The 17,873-nt window shown below is 33.4% G+C and overlaps 1 protein-coding gene and 1 pseudogene across 1 annotated transcript; both read right to left on the reverse strand.

The window, feature by feature from the left end:
* Nucleotides 1-5,629: 5,629 nt before the first annotated feature.
* LOC149193891 (uncharacterized) lies at nucleotides 5,630-6,639 on the reverse strand. Its single transcript, XM_089407022.1, has one exon. The coding sequence runs from the start codon at nucleotides 6,586-6,588 to the stop codon at nucleotides 5,989-5,991; it is 600 nt and encodes a 199-aa protein (XP_089263148.1). The 5' UTR covers nucleotides 6,589-6,639; the 3' UTR covers nucleotides 5,630-5,988.
* An 8,068-nt stretch (nucleotides 6,640-14,707) lies between these two features.
* On the reverse strand, nucleotides 14,708-15,261 carry LOC149193892 (uncharacterized; annotated as a pseudogene).
* Between the last annotated feature and the right edge of the window lie 2,612 nt (nucleotides 15,262-17,873).

A 17,873-nucleotide genomic window follows, 5' to 3' on the forward strand; every position in this document is an offset into this window, starting at 1 on the left:
TTATATATTCTTTTTTAATTGCTATTAGAGGGTAGGGTAAGTTGAGTAATGAAGGTGAGGCAAGGATTCCAAACCGGGTTGGTTGAGTGGTTTTGTTTTATTTTGAAGAAAGGTGGGATTGTGGAGTTTTTTTTTTTTTTGGGGTTTAATTAAGTCTAACATTAAGTTAATTATTTATTTTTAATAAAAAAATTATTTAAATATTATTTTATTATTAATTATGTTAATAAATGTATTTATTTTAAAATAAGATTTTAAAATTTTATTTTTTTTATTAAATGGATGCTAGAAATTTATTTTTTACATAATAATAAAAATATTTTACTAGTACTCACAAAATAAATGTTGAAATTTATCTTAAAAATATTTATGTTTTTTTGTCATTTTAATTAAATTAATCATTTAAAAAAATTATTGAACTTTTGGTTTTTCGGCGAATAAGACACCCTACCGCTAATCATTGTCATGCATATTGCCTATTTGGCCAATCCTGAGGCAGGCTTCGGTGGTAGTGCCTTGGCCTCCACCTGGAAGCTCTCACATCACATGTGGCTGGCCATTGTTTTTTGTAGAGCCTACGTATGGTGGAGGCGTTGGCACATTGCAAGGGAGGGGATGCAGTATGAGTGTTTGGAGGGTCATTAAAACATGAACTGGTTTTATGGAGAAAGTAAGGTTGTGATCTCATACGTGGGGATGGATATGGCAGGGTATTGCCCTGACAAGAAATCAAGCCCTATTTATGACCTCACTACTCTGTGTATTCTTGGGATGTTATCTTTGTGGGAGAAGTATCACACTTGGTGTTTGGTGGGATTTTTGTTTCAACTTGAGCTCGCCACTAATAAACGATGTAGTGAGATTGCCCTGTTATATAATAGTTCTTTGCATGAAGCAAGGTGGCAAACATTTCAGGTGATTATAGGGTGGCGACATTCTCTCCACTTGCGCTCAGTGATTGCCTTGGTTCGTTGTCCTCTCAACATTATCCACCCAGATGATATCACTTGTCTGCAGAAAGGTATTTTAATTTCGGTTTTTCATCATTATCTAAAGTCTTTAAGTCACCCCAAATTTTGTTGTTGGCTATTGTTTAATGTTATAACTGGTATGCGCCAAGTCACGTATCATTGTTATTCACTAAATAGGGTTATGTCTGTCTTGCAATTTCATTGTTTAGGCTATCTAAATTATGCTTGCAGGTCACTGTTCCATTGCATTATCATAAGGTTTTTCTTGGTTAAGGGTAACGGGTCACAACAACAGTGTCAATGTTGTTCATGTGCTTTCTTCGTAATAATTCCTCTGGGCCTTCATTTGAGCTTGTCGTTGTTCTACCCTATGTTCTTCTTCAATTCCTTGAGCCGTCAGGTTTCTCGTTCAATTGCCCTGTTTTGGTTGCAGGGGTTTGGTATAGTGGGTCCTTTTTAATTTTGTTTTGACAATGTTCTCTTTCGAGCTTCCCTAAAGACTACTGTCGCGCACTCTCGGGTTTCAATCTCTAAAGGGTTTAAAGCTACATTGGGTCAGAGCTCTTTTCTCTCTATGTTTTGGACGATATATATCTTGGCTTTTCACTTCATGAGCATAACCCTTGTCATAAGTCCCATTTAGTTCTTTTAGTTCTTACTAGGTTAACTCATCCACTCTTCAGTCCAATTCACTTCCCCTGGTTTTTCCAATCTGCTAGGTTTCTCTCTTCTAGCAGGTACTGCTCAATCATGGCCCCTCGTCAATGTTTACTCAATTGAAGGGGAGGATCACATGGTGAGTGCTCAAGGCACCATAGACTCTTTGGCTCACTAGGGGAATTTTGATATCTAAAATGGGCCTCGTAAGGAAATTATAAAATAATAGTGGAAATAGTAAAATTAAATTAAATTACATCATCAAATTTTAGAGGGAAAAAAGAAAAACTATTTTTTCAACTTGTATTTTCATCTTATCTCCCTATGGGTTTACTCAAATTTCGAGCGGAAACACTCGTTGGATGCGTAATTTGATTCCTCATCCAAAGAGTACCCGTGTTTCATCTTTCGATGGACCCTTCTACACTAAAAATGAGAAATAAATTAACAACGTTATTGCAATCACGCAATCACGTTTTGTTTTGTTTTTTTTGTTTTGTTTGTTTGTTTGTTTGTTTTGTTTGTTTGTTTGTTTTTTTGTTTTTTTGTTTTTGTTTTTTTGTGTTTTTTTTTTTAATGTATTTCTCATTTTTCGTGTAGCACGGTCCATCAAAAGTATGAAACACAGGGACTCTTTGGATGAGGAATCAAATTACGTATCCAACGAGTACTCCCGCTCGAAATTTGAGTAAACCATTGGGAGATAAGTTGAAATTATGAGTTGAAAAAATAGTTTTATTATTTTATTATTTTTAATCTTTTTAATTTTTTACTCCAAAAATGGTGAATCATCCCCCATGGTTTACATCATCATCTTGAATCCTATTGGTTCTTACAGAGTTCATTTTAGTTGTACATTTTTTAGGAGGCCCATTTTAGACCTCAAAATTCCCCTAATGGGGAGTCTGTTGCAAATTTTTTTGCTGCAGTTCCTTTTGAAGTCAGGAAGGAAATCTAATCACTGGAAGCTAAAGAGTTCGAACACCGCATGTATTAATCTGATTCTGAGATTTGCAATGGCAACACCAAATGGGTGTTGGACCCTGGCAACCTTCAGAAGAGGAGATTATACTTCATGAATTCCATATTTACACATAGGGAAATAGAGACTCTCCTTAACATGATGAACCAAGACAACTAGGTTGATAGTTATAAGCTATTTGTGGGTCGAGGACCTGAAGCGGATTCTCAGGGATCTCCGCTATGACATGGACAATATTGTGGTCAGATTGAGCAAAATCGAATGCAACATCATCTCTGACTCTGATACAAACTCTAATACTCTTATATATGGTGAAACAGTGATAAATGCTCAACCAATCAATATAGTCAGTACAGACTGCGCCCCAGATTAATTGGTGATTATCGTGGACGAATAAGCCCCCCTTTGTTTATGTTTCTAGGTCATGGGTTCATAGTAAAGGGTTGTTTTTGCGTTTTTGTTATCTTTTTTTGGTATGGCAATGGTTGGTTTCATAGTTGACAATCTACAATGTTTTTTCACCCTCTTTTTGCATGCGGATGGTTGCTACATGATCAGAATTTCTTATTTGCTTGGTTTCACTGGTTTGTTACCATGTCAAATGTACGTGATTTTTGTCAGTTGCTACATGATCGGAATTTGTTATTTGTTTGGTTTCATTGATTTTTTACCATGTCAAAGGTTCTCTACGTGATTTTTGTCTTCTCACGATGGCAATATTTGGATATCACAATTATCATATATAATTTTGTTTGATCTAATATTAAAAGAACAAAAAGGGAAGGAAGGAATGAAGGAGGAGGGTCGCGCAAGCACGAATGAATGAGTCCATGCAAGCATTTCAAATTCTTGTTGCTCGTCAAATGAAAATTTGATGACGTTTTAGTATTTTAGGTTTTAAGCAAATTTGTGAATGTGAACCTCTTTTTATCAAAAAAAAAACTGTCTTTCAACTATTTTTTGCATTTCAACCTTCATTAAGCTCCACGTTTTAATCTCCAAGTTTTAAGCAAATTTATGAATATCAACCTCCCTTTATCAAAAACTCTTTTTCAACTACTTTTTACTTTTCAAAATTCATTAATTTCTTTCCGGAGTACTTTGTTTTTTCCTAATTAGCTAAATGAATCAAGGCTTATTTCAACATCAAGCCTTGTGAAAAGCTAAATAAAATGGTTATGTTAAACACGTTAATTGTGAAAAAATTGCTTTAAACAAAGGAAAGGTAAATAGGAGAACAATAGGGGAGCACAACAACAATGTTTAAGGAGTGGATGAAGGTTAATTAATCTTTTCTATAATATAGACAGGGTAATTTTGAAAAAAATGTTTTAAACAAAGAAAAAGTGAATAGGAGAACAATAGGGGAGCACAACAACAATGTTGCAGGAATCCATGAAGGTTAAATAATCTTTTCTCTAATATAAAAAGTCAAAAGTAGACATGAGAGGGTGGTGATTTGGATATTCAATATAGAAAAATTAATAATTGATTTTACTTTATAACTATTTAATATATAGAATAAATAATTAATATAAATTTATATATATATTTTTATAAAAATAAAAGAATATATATATTTTTATAATAAAAATGAAATGATATATGAGTTTATATAAATTTTAATTTTAAATATTTAATAAATATGTCTAAATATTAACCAGTAATTTTGTTCTATAAATATTCAATAGATAAAATCTTCAATCATCCTAAAATTCAATTATATCTCTTTGCCTTTCTCTTTCCAAATCAAAACCCTAGGCCACTAAGTTTGAACTCTCTTTTGGACCAGGTCAGTCTATTTATAATTCTAGACATTACAAACTCTCTTCTGTTCCAGTTCAGTATATTATCAATTTTGACGGTTGAAATTTGAAATTAAACGTCATTTTGACAGATTACAAGTGTATAACACGTCAAAATTGATTTAATTTTTCTTTCAAAATACTTCCTACAGTACGTCAAATTCCAGAGCTGAGTCCATGAGTCCGTTTTTGAGAATGAGGGTGGGGAAAGAAAGGTGAGATAGGTGATGGGTTTGTATTTTCGAAGGAAAGTGCGACGGTGAGTCTTTGCTTAAATGTGCTTCTCTTTAAGCTTTACAACGGTGTTCGGAGAATGGCGGTTTCGCCGTACCTTTCAAGATGATCGGTAAATCCACGGTCAGTCTCCCCCGTAAAACTCCTCAGCGAAAACCTGACCAGGAGTTTACGTACCCTCTCGTCGGATTCCCAGTCTCCCGCGAAAAATTCCTCCGTGAAAAGCTATTCAGAAGTTTACCTACGAGTCTAACGAAGTTGAGGAATTGTCTGGACTGGAATTTGGACAAAAAAAAATTTGAAATCTTGTAAAGACAGTGTTTGAATCGTATTTTTGATGGTGGAAATGGATTCAGCACCATCAAAAACATCTAAGACACCTAAAATTTTGAAGTTTAACAATTATAATTTGGATTTTAACAATTATAACTTGGATTTACAAAAATACTTATGCGATTTTCTCTAAATATAACTGAAATTTCCATAACTTTAACAACCTGAGCACCTCTGGAACTTTCCTGATACTCACCACCGAATGCTTTTACACTAATGACATCTCTCCACCTGCAACGCACAAACCAACGTTTAAAATTAATTAAAAAAAGTTGCAATAAAAAATAAACTAAAAACCTGTAATCTTGAAACGGTGCTAATTGATTCTCGTCTGAGACGGCGAATGCAAATAATATGTCAAACGGATGGCTGAAAATTTTTACGGCGCCCTTCAACTTCAAACTCAATAAATGGCATACATTAACAGATCACAAAACGGAAATCTTGTGTGAAAATGGCACTCAAATGACGTTTGTTATTATAGTTAGACGTTTGTGATGATAGTTAGTCTCCCGTTAGGCCCCCAGAATATCACGGTGTTATCTTCATGCAAAGAGAAGGGCTGGTTGTCGGTGTTTTAAGATAAAATAAAAATGCCCCCAACTGACAGGAAAACATTGACGGCCACTGAAGGAGAAAATAAGAACTGCAATTTAATGATTATATTGCTCCACATTTTACAATCAGGTTACTCTATTTTTTTCGCTGCTTTTCTTTTCTTTTTAGCTGGCTCGGGTATCTGCTGAATCGCGTAGAGGATCCAAACCATTATATTAGGATCTACTATATTACCAAACAGTATCAACGCTTGTAGAACAGCAACGCCCTTTTGCTGTTGCTTTTTGTCCGGAGATGATCTGGAAAAGTCCTTAAACGAAAAGAAAACTGCGTGCCACTCTGCAACTATACAAGCGGGTCTTTCTTTTAGTATTCGTCGACCATTAGAGACCGATCGGCAAAAAGAGCCAAAATTGAATCTGTAAACGGGGACAACCCGATGCAAACTTCAAGAGACATCCTGGGCCGTGGTCATACGGCAGAGCCTGCTGAGCCGCGGCTGAAAAGACGTTCTCCTTCGCATGTGGTGGCTAGAGGGGCGTATGAGAGCAGTGAGAGCCCTTCTCACCCATTCCCCTTCCACGCCGCCGATTCTTACCACCGAATTCGCCATGGCAGATCTTTTCGCATTTAGCTGGGAATGCATAGTAGAGGAAGAGGAATTACTAGTATTTTTATGAAGACTGCAACGGAACGAACCAGGATGATTCGTCGGTGAACACATACATGTCTTCCTAGGCGGAGGACAGGGAATAGGCTTCATGGCGGCACCGCCATTCGGTGAAATAGGAATGCCTGCAGTTCGAACCTGCGACGCGGATCTGTCGAGGCCCAAATTGACAGAGGAGGAAGGAGCGGTGGAAGCAGAAGAATAAGAAGAGGCAACGCTAAAGCTTGAACAGGTAGGAGAGAGGGTTCTGTGGACAGCAAAGTTGAAAGCAGAGGAGGATGAAGGCGAATTGCAATGGCGTGTGGTAGAGTTGGATCTGTGAACTGCAAAGGAGAGGGGCAGCACAGGGTCGCTGCTACGTCTGCTTCTTGCCTCCATTTTTTTTTTTCCGAGGGAGGGTTTGCTAGCGAGCGATGCAAACCGAGGATACCTTATGCCCTTCACTTATACTATAAAATTTACCCTGCTTTGTCAGTTTTACGTCCCTTTTACCCGACCTCCGCACCTCGGGGTAACCCATGGATTACTTAATAAATTCGATGAAATGGCAGACGCGTGAAAAGGAGCATCTCACGTAAGATGTTTCGTCAACGCTTCTCTGGGAACTTCAAGCAGTGTCGATTTCTTATTTGTCATCCCTCTCTCTTTTAATTAAAGTCTGAGCATAGAATAATAAAATAATCCGTAATTATTGTAGAGGGTTCCAACTTCCACCATTCACGCAAGTCGGTGTAATTTTGGAATATAGTACATGAACGTACATGAACTTCCCGCCGACTTTTTCCTAGACTTTGAGTCATTCCGATGAGACCTTGTGTCACGTGACGGTGCCGAAATAACGATGTTAAAACTTCAACTTTATTTCTTACCGGCAATGTCGTCATGGGAGATCTCCTCGCATTAAGTCAAGAATGCGTAAACTACTATTTCTATGCATACTGCAACGGAACAAACTAGGATGATTCGTCGGTGAACACATACACGTCTTCCCAGGCGGAGGGTACACGCTCTCTGCATGTAGGTGACAATGACCGACAATACAAATGTGGGCCAACACTTTTAACCGTCAGACAAATTGGGCAAAGAGGAATTTCCTCTTTAAGCCATAGATATATTTTATTGACATTTTAAGTTTTTATGTTGTCAAAGAATTTTATGTATAAAATGTTTTAAAAATGATGTTTCGATAATAGAGTAATTTTTTATTTTGATTAATTTTTTTTTAAATTATATAGTTATTAAAAAAATTTATAAGGAAAGAAATAAAATGACCATAACACACAAATGATTTATTAAACCTTAAATTTTTGTTTGAAATTGTATAAAACATTCACAATAAAATTTCCAGAACTTTGAAATCATTTATCTTGCCCTCACATAACATAGCTTTTCTATATCTAAAATATGACTAAAAAATCATAAACTTTTATATATTTAAAATATTACTAAAAATCTTATAAAATATATAAAATGATTAACATAATTAAACTATTAAATGTTATAAAAATTCAAAAATAAATAAATTAATATAATATTACTATAATTTACATATTCTAATATGTATTATTGAATATAAACCTAATATATATATTTCACAATATATTTTAGCAATATATTTTAGCATTGTTTTGGATCATACGGCTTCTTAAGCTAAGTGCAAAAGATATTCAATAGATGAGGTGAGTTTTTTTTAATGAACAAAGAGCCATTGGGAATTCCATATGTATAAAGGAAAGCAAAGGGAGTTTTCTTTACCCTATGGAATGGGGATAGTTGGGAAACTCGAGGAGGTCTTGTGAAAATCGATTAGTCTTAGTCTCCCTTCATCGCGACTAACGAAAATTTTCAAACTTCTCACACAACAGTTTCGTCCAGGGAAGTATATGATGAAAGGGAGCCCTTAACCCTTGCTTAGAAGAGCAAGCTAGATTCGGTGAAAAGAAACTATATCATATACGACCACTACGAAGACAAATAGAGATATCCAGAATGTCAAATAAACCTTTGAGAGAAATTTACTATAGTTTCTATAATAATAAGTTGTTTTCTCATGACTAAAAGGAAAGTTTACACTTGTGAGTTGCACGCTCACAAGTCCACTATCTTGGGCAATTCGTACGGACATAGCTTATCAGATTGCCTTCGATTTGTAGTACCTTCGTGAAGAAGAAAAACTTCCCATATTGCACCGTAATATTATTTGAGTATTCTAATCATCGAGTTCTAATCAATTCTATCTTATATTGATCTTGATTTTATAGGGATTTGGAATAGGGTTCTAAAATCTATATGCGCATGTATATATAGATAAGTTGTTTATGTTCTTTAATGATTATACCAGGTTTGATTTGTGGTTTGAGAAAAATATTATTTAAGAACCTTACTAAGTTCAAGTGATTACTGAGTAAACCATCACCAATGTGCAAATCCATCATAAACCATATCTCATGTGTGATTTACCATACACCATCCAAGTGATGATCACACACCATGTTTAGCAAATCTCGTGAAACACACCAAATGCGATGTAAACAATTTTAGAGTAACCTTACAAAATAACAACATAGTCATTGAATATCTCAAACAAGCTCCAATTTTATGACAAAGCATAGAGGCGTCAAAGAATATGTGGATCAATCAACTTAGAGGTGTCATAATATATGTGATGTAGCTAATTCAAATTCAATGGAAATGAGAAATATGTATCAATCAACTTAGAGGTGTCATAATATATGTGATGTAGCTAATTCAAATTCAATGGAAATGAGAAATATGTGAGGCCCGTGAGATAAATACATTATACAATGGTAGTCAGAGTCTAATCTTTCACTATTCATTTCCAATAGTACTACAATTCTTAAGTAGCCATGGAAATTACCATTATGCAATTTACAATAATAAATAAATAATATTTTAAGATATTGGTTTTCCTACATATTTTTACATCTAGTACATAGTTAATTGCATTCAACGTTGGACATCTATTTTAGTAGCAATTGTTAAATAGTAGGTAGAGAAAACAAAAACAATCATTTTTTAATAAAATAGAATGTTTATGGTATTCCATCACAATGCAATTAACCATTGGAACCAACCATTGTGAAAAGAGGCTAAACAACATTTAGTAGATATTAGCTATAATTGTGGCGCTTTTTGGAATTTTACAAATGGTTTGATAATAAATAGACTATATTGACACACCCTCGTGATAAAGCTTTTGAATATTTTTCTATCATGAATGGATATCCTTTTGTAAGACTTTCTTCAACTTGGCCAAGTTATAAACCTTTTTTTTCTTTGTTTAATCCAAAGCCATTTTGATTGATTGAAACTTCTCATGGATATATGAATAGATGAAAAGAGAAGCCTCATCCACATATAAATGGATAAGAAGAGAAGTTTCACTCATATAAGAATTTGTGTGGGGATTTCTTTAAGATATCAATATCTAAACTTCAAATCTCTTTCTTACTCATTAATGATGATGTTTTACTTATATATGTGTAAATATTCATTTATATTCACTAATTTTAATTATAAAAATTTAATGTTTAAATTATATCTGATCATCAAATATCTCATAATATAAAAATATTTATTTTAATTATCCAATTTCATCCCTTATAACCATTTATTTCTTTATAATAAAAATCTCAAGTAATTACTTTATACAATGAAATCCAAAATCTAATGACAAATAACTTTCTTTCAAAATATTCTTGATAAAAATAACGTATTTAAAAATAAAAAGAATTGATCAAATACAACACACCACTCTGATTAGGAAAAATAGATTAGATCAAATACAACACACCACTTTATACAACGTACTTTTCTTTACAGTATAGTCAACATAAGGATCATCGTTTTTGTGAGAGAAACATAAAGCTCATGGGTTTTACGAAAGAGAAACATAAAGAGGATCTTGCACAACATATTGAATGGGCCATTTTCAATATTTCAATTTTTTGTTTTTGTTTTAGACTCTAAATATTTCAAGGAGGTTTCTAAAATGAAAGTATTGAGGGTGGAGTAAGGTGTCCAAACCATGTTAGAGAACCCTATTTTGATTGCTTTTATTGACGGTAGGGTAAGATGAGCAATGCAGGTGAAGCAAGGTTTCGAAACCGGGTTGGTTGAGCGTATTTTTTTATTTGGAATGAAGGTGAGATTGCGTTGCTTTTGTTTAATTATATTTGATATGTATATGAATTTTAATCTATTTATTAATAATTATTAAATAAAAGTGTAATTTAATTTATAGATGAGATAGTTTTTTACTGGAATTTATTAAAATTTAGTGATATAATTTTAAGAATATTTTTGTTTAAAATACATTTTTGAATGTATAAATATACCACTCGGCACTCGAATTATGTAGATTAAACAATTTAAACACACATTTTTAAAAATCGCAGTTTGATTTTGATTAAAAACGTTATTTCCTATATAAATTAGACTATGCCTTAAATACATATCGTGGATTTAACTTCCATAAAATATTTTTAATAAAATCACAAATTCAAAAGTTAAAATTAAGATTTATTTGAAAATTAGTTATGTTTTTTTTAACTAAATTAATTAATTAAAATAAAATGTTATATGTGTATGTGGCATATAAACATGAATTATATTTTTTGGAGATATGTATTAGTAAATTATGGTATTTACATGTGATATTGTAACAAAGCATATTTATAAATTAAGAATATTTATAATTAAATGAAGTGAATTTCCATGGTTAAAAATATTATTACATGTTTTTTTAAATATATGTAGATTTAGCTCATATATTAATTTTTTTTAATAGTAATAATAATAATAATTTCATATAAAGTGATGATTTAGTGAATTTTTATTTTTATTTTTATTTAGAAAGTTGTGTTTATTTTGGAATAGAGTTTCAAGAATTTGTATCAATAATTATTAGGTGGATAGTAGGTATTTAACTTCCATGGAATTTCCTAGAATGTTCATAGTAGTATACACAAAATGTTGTTATCTCCAAAGTAGTTATGTTATTTTTACCATTTTAATTAAATTGAATAATTAAAAAAAAAAAAACTAGAGAGTTATGAATAAGTGTCATATGAAATGAGTTGTGGTTTTTTTGGGCATGTGGCATTGATAAACTATAGTATTTTAGTAAAGCCAATTTAGTGGGGATGAATATCTATGGTTAAAAATATTATTACATATTTTTTTTGGCTGCAATATGATTTCTTGCAAGATTGTGAATTTTTGTTATTTAAAATGTATTGTTGAATGCATAAACGAGACAAACTTGAATTTTGCGAATTAAACAATTTAAAGTTGTGATTCTTAAATGTTATCAAATTTAAGACAAAATTGAACATAAAAATTACCAAAAACACTATATTATATATATATTATAATTATAATTTTTTTTGGTAAACTAGAAATAGATATCTTCATATTTATTATGAATTAATACTTATTAAAATTTATTAGAAATTTAATTTATATAATTATAATTACATTAGCTTTAAATTGTGACAATGTATCATAAAATAGATATTTTAATATTTATACGGGTAGATAGATTTCAGTTATCAAATATGGAGGGTGAGTGTGGGCAAGGTGAGAGAGTTAACGGGTTTTATTTTGAAGGAAAAGTGCAATTGTGTTGTTTTTGATTAAATATGTGATTCTCTTTCAGCTTTACAGCTGTGTCCCGAGAATGGCGGTTTCGCTGTTCCTTTCAAGATGATTAAGTAAACAATAATACGTTATAATAAAATAATGATTAAATGAAAGATTCTGCCTGATGATTCTAAAGGTCCCACACATTACAGCTTCCAAAATTGGCCGACTCGGAGTAGTGTGAATATAACACATGATTGAGTGAATGGCTCGCCATGTCTTTTCCAACTAATGACTCTCAATCAATCCGACGAGACATAGTTTTGTTATGTTGCGTGCTGGCTACGAAGCAATTTCTTAAATCCTATCTACAAGTCATGGACCAATTATGTTGGCTTGTGCTTTTTTTTAATTGTGAAAGGATGAGAGGAGAATACAATTTTAATCATAACCTTTAAACTTAAAATTTCCTCAGTCATTTGACTATTATGTGAGGGTTCGCCATAAACGTTTGCATAGCAAGCTGAAGATTTTGAAAACGTATCTTATTAAGAACCGTTTTCTTCCCGTAGTTATCTCTTTGGCATATGGAATAATAAATGGAAACATAATCATGTCGGAAACGTTTCCTTATGCATGAGTGTACCTTTGAATTTAGAGTATAGCTTTGAATTTTTTTCGTTACAAAATTGATATGCATTCACTTGTGGTAGATGGTGATCATGGAGATGGTACGTGGCAAATTTAACCAAATGGAATGATTTATAGCGTAGCTTTGAATTTTTTTCATTACAAAATTAATATGCATTCACTTATGGTTGATGGTGATTATGGAGATGGTACGTGGAAATTATTTATATAGTCTAAAATATATAAACTAGTATTTGTACCACATGTTATAAAGGAAACGTCTTAAGGTATAAATGTAAATGGTCATTGAAAATAAGAATTAATAAATAAAATTGCATGCAAAAGTGGAAGATAAAGCTAAATGATTTACATTATCTGAAATTTATAGATAGTATAATGCTTGTAACAAAGATTGGCTCTTGATCTTCTAAGATGTTTTTTAGGTTTCAATAAAAAATTACAAATAATAGATTATAATGGATGAGGTAAATAAAGAAAAATAACATCATGAAAAATATGATGGTTGTATTTCTACATTTAAAATTGCATCACAATTTTATAAATGATGCTTTATACATAGATTGGACACTTGCATCTATATCCCACAAGTTAACTGTGAACATTATATTAAAATTCAATTATATTCAAAAAATTATATTATTAATTTTTAATGTAATGTTTAGGGTGCCTATAAACAAAATAAAATAATGAATAATTAAAGATAAATAAAAAATGTTTTACAAAGAAGAAGGTAAAAATGAACAATCTTAATCTTTACATTCACAACTTTTTCATTCATTTTTTTTAAACATTCTCAATTTCTCTTATATGGCATCGACTCTAAAAACAAAGACCTGTGAGCACCACCTGAATCTCTGCCCATCTACTTTAACATGTGAGATCATGAGCAAAACATTCCTTTGCCATGTGACATGTTTTACCACACATGTTATAGACAGGTTCATTGCGGCATTAGCTACAAGATGACCAGGCTTCTTGCAATTCCTACATAATTGTTCTTTTGGACACTTCAATGCAATGTGCCTGTCCTCAGAAAAACAAAAAATAAAAAACAAATTAGGGCCTCCATATTCCTTTTCTTTCTGACATTGATTATACCAGTGGGCAACAAAGTATAATCCCACAATCTTTCCCTCTAGCTCTGTCACTTTCACCTGGAAATTCAAGAGAAATAACAATACTTCATTCATTGTTTTTCTGGTTATTTGGTTTATTAAATTGTACTAACATTAGGCACAAAAGCGTTGTTTTATTATACCAATGGGCAGCAAAGTATAGTCCCACAATCTTTCCCTCTAGCTCTGTCACTTTCACCTGGAAATTTAAGAGAAATAGCAATACTTCATTCACTGTTTTTCTGGTTATTTGATTTATTAAATTTTACTAACATTAGGCACAGAAGCGTTGTTTCAAGTTGCGTTCTCCTAGAATTTTTAATGACATTTATTCTTTTCTATTCAATCACTTACATATATTTCTATAAATTTAGTGCAGACCTATCTAGACATGAGTCTGGTATGTACCATGAAATATTTCACTACATCACCAAATTTTGAAGGCATGGATTATTTTCGTATTTGAGGCATACTCTATTTCTTCCATGTCTTTTTCGCTAGTATGATATGTACCAAAGTGTTTTGTATGGGAATTTCTAACAGTTGTTAATTTTTTTGGACTCAAGATTTCCATATCTGTTTCCTTGAGTTTGGCAAGTTAGTGTATAGCATTTCACTGATCCAACATCTAAATTCAATGCGAAAGGAGAAATCATACTATCTCATACACACTAACCAAGAGTTCGTGGATAAATTCTCAATTTCTCTTATATGGCATCGACTCTAAAAACAAAGACTTGTGAGCACCACCTAAATCTCTGCCCATCTACTTTAACATGTGAACCTAAAACATACTTTAAAAACTCAAATCATGCATTCCATAAAAATTTAGAAAATATTCAGAAAGTAGACATAAAAGGTTCATGTTTTGTTGCCTTAATTCTTCTGTGTCGTTATCAAAATTCATAGTTGTGGTTGAAGCCAATAGAAAAATTTCAAATAGTTTAGTTTCCTGGCATTTAGTAACAGGCTAGTCTTACACTTGCACTAAAAAGAAATAAATTAATCTACAAACTAAATCACACTAGTATAAAGTGGTTGGAAAATTAAGACTGCTACTTCACTCGAAGACTAAAACTAAGCTTCCTCTTGTGACTTCCCCAATTTGTACAGTATTTCAAAAGTTCTTAATGTCGGAAGCCACCACGCATTAACAGAGGATCTGAAGGAAAATCTATAGAGAGATCTCCACGACCCCCAGACATGGCAGTAAATTATCTTGAAATCATCAAACCCTCCACGTGTTTCAAACCCTCAAACCCTCCACGTGGTGCCATAATTCTAAGAGGGCTTTGAACATGGGTGCAGTCCCTGACAAGATGACCAGGTTCACCATAGCCATTGCAAAATGGGTTATTCATACAATCTCGAGCCAAGTGGCACCACAGCCATTGCAAATGGGGCTATTCATACAATCTCGAGCCAAGTGGCTAGTCTGTCGAGAGTTATTGCAGGCCTTATCAATAGGATAGTCTGCCATAATATGCCCAGGAAAATAGCACTTCTTACAGAGTGTTGATTTTGGAAGTCCTAGCTCATGAGCAAAACATTCCTTTGCCGTGTGACCTGTTTTACCACACATGTTACAGACAGGCTCATTGCGGCAATCATCTGCAAGATGACTAGGCTTCTTGCAATTCCTGCATAATTTCTCTTTTGGACACTTCGATGCAATGTGCATGTCATTAGAAAAACAAAAAATAAAAAACAAATTAGGGCCTCCATATGCCTTTTCTTTCTGACATTGATTATACTAGTGGGCAGCAAAGTATAGTCCCACGATCTTTCCCTCTATCTCTATCACTTTCCCTTGGAAATTCAAGAGAAATAACAATACTTCATTCACCGTTTTTCTGGTTATTTGGTTTATTAAATTGTACTAACATTAGGCACATAAGAGTTGTTTCAAGTTGCATTCTCCTAGAATTTTTAATGACATTTATTCTTTTCTATTCAATCACTTACATATATTTCTGTAAATTTAGTGCAAACCTATCTAGACACGAGTCTGGTATGTACCATGAAATATTTCACTACATCGCCAAATTTTGAAGGCATCGATTATTTTCGTATTCGAGGCATACTCTATTTCTTCCATGTCTTTTTTGCTAGTATGATATGTACTAGAGTGTCTTATATGGGAATTTCTAACAGTTGTTAATTTTTCTGGACTCAAGATTTCCATATCTATTTCCTTGAGTTTGGCAAGTTAGTGTATAGCATATCAAATCTGGGTTTACATGGGTTTGTCTACATATTCATTTCACTGACCCAACATCTAGATTCAATGCGAAAGGAGAAATCATACTGTCTCATACACACTAACCAAGAGTTCGTGGATCACACCAACCCCATATGGCATGTAGTTTGCCCCTTGGTTGCAAAAATTAACAGAATAAATGTAGATTTGGGAATTCACAAGATTCTAAAGAACCAAAATAAACCGATAGAGCTACATACATATACATTCAGGAAAGAAAACTACCTCTTTCCCATCAACTGTTATGGCAAAATCTCGGTCAGGCGTTGTCATAAGAGATTTCAAGCTTTGGGTGATGAATTCATGAATGATTGAAAAAACAAACTACATATTTTCCTATTTTTGTTGAGCACTCGAGTTGTTTATAGAGAGCAGAAACCAAAAAACGAAGATCATTCTTCAGATTTATCTAGAGTACAGATGATAAAAACTTTTAGATTTCCCGAGGGAAGTTCAATGCACACTCCATGAAAAAATATATGCATCATGTTGATGACCGATCCAAGAAGCATTTTAATATTAGGCATGCAATATCATATATAAGAGGTGCAAAACAATTCCCTGTAAGTGTTCATTACAAGTCTGAAAACCTTACTATGAACTAATAATTCATGTTCAGTAGAAGTCTGGAAACTGGAAACCTTACTATCAACCAATGAATAACCCATGATTCCTGGATCAAAGGGTTAAATAAATTGTTTTTTCTATTTAAAATCTTTGTGTCCATTTAATGAATGTTCCTAAATAAATGGACAACTACTTCAATGGAAAAGAGAAAGTAAACCCAAGCTTCCTTTCTCCTTTTTGAGTATGGAAATTATCATCTTAGCTTTGCACAAAGGCATCTAGTTCTGAAGCAATAAAACCAAATTGCTCTTGCATGCATTCAAATATATAAACGCAAGTATATTTCTTACTTGGAAAGACTATAATTGGACCCAAAATCAATGCAACTACTACATTGTTAAAAGTATTGCATGCTTTGGGTGACAAGTTCTCCTGCTACCCAAGCTGGAAATGATTAAATACATAAAAATCATTAAATAATTAAAACTCATAAATGGCCAATAATGGGATTTGTCGTGGCTTAGAAGGAAACAAGATTGGTAATGAACCAGACATTAACTTTCTAAAGCCATGGCATTCTTTGCAAATTCCCATAGCAAATCCCCTATCTCACACGACAGCAACAAAAATGACTCCAATTAAAAGGACCAAAGATTCTACGCAAAAGTAAACCGTGTCGGACATTGGCACTCTTCTTCTCCCTCTCTTGCCCTGTCCAAATTCGAGCAAGAGGAGGTGAGCACCCGCCCAACAATGAAGAAGCCCGCAGCTCCGACTTTGTTGAAGAATAATCCCAACTCTTTGGACATGCCCGCAGTTCACAACCAGAGCACCCTGTTGGAGCCAAAACCTAATACTCTCTCTGCTTCGAAGGCCAAGAAGGGCATAGCAAAAAAACCAGCCAAAGATGATGACTTTGCAGAAGAGTTGCTCGAGTTGAAAAAGAAGAAGTCGACGTCCAAGAGAAAGAAAATTGTTGGCGGAGAGCAGCCCGAGCCAAAGAAAAAAGCTGGTGAGGTTGTTGAAGTCCAAATCGAGCCAAAGAAGAAACTAGTGTCTAAGGGAAAGAAACCCATTGAAAAGGAAGTCCCGACTTCGAATGAGATTACTGCTAAGAAAATCAAGCATCTGTTGGAACCCAATTATTGTTGGAGAAAACAAGATTACTACTGGAAAAGACCAGACTTTTGCTGTAAAAGACAACCAAGACCATACCAAACTTTTGCTGTAAAGGGCAGCCAAGACCAGATTACTCTTAGAAAACACAGACAAGACTAGATTACTACTAGAGAAGACCATACTTCTGTTAGAGACCTTGGGGTTAGAGCTCAAATGCTGGAGGAAAAACGGCAAGACCAGTATCATTGTTGCATGAGAAATGCTCCTTACATATTGAATCGCTGAAGGATCAAATTCGTGGCTATAAGGTAGTTAGGGCATTCCAACTACCTTATCCTAATCGAAGG

The sequence above is a fragment of the Pinus tabuliformis genome, chromosome 2_2, assembly GCF_031772625.1.
Source record: "Pinus tabuliformis cultivar Carrire ecotype Pingquan chromosome 2_2, CPIR1, whole genome shotgun sequence".
Classification (NCBI taxonomy): Eukaryota; Viridiplantae; Streptophyta; class Pinopsida; order Pinales; family Pinaceae; genus Pinus; species Pinus tabuliformis.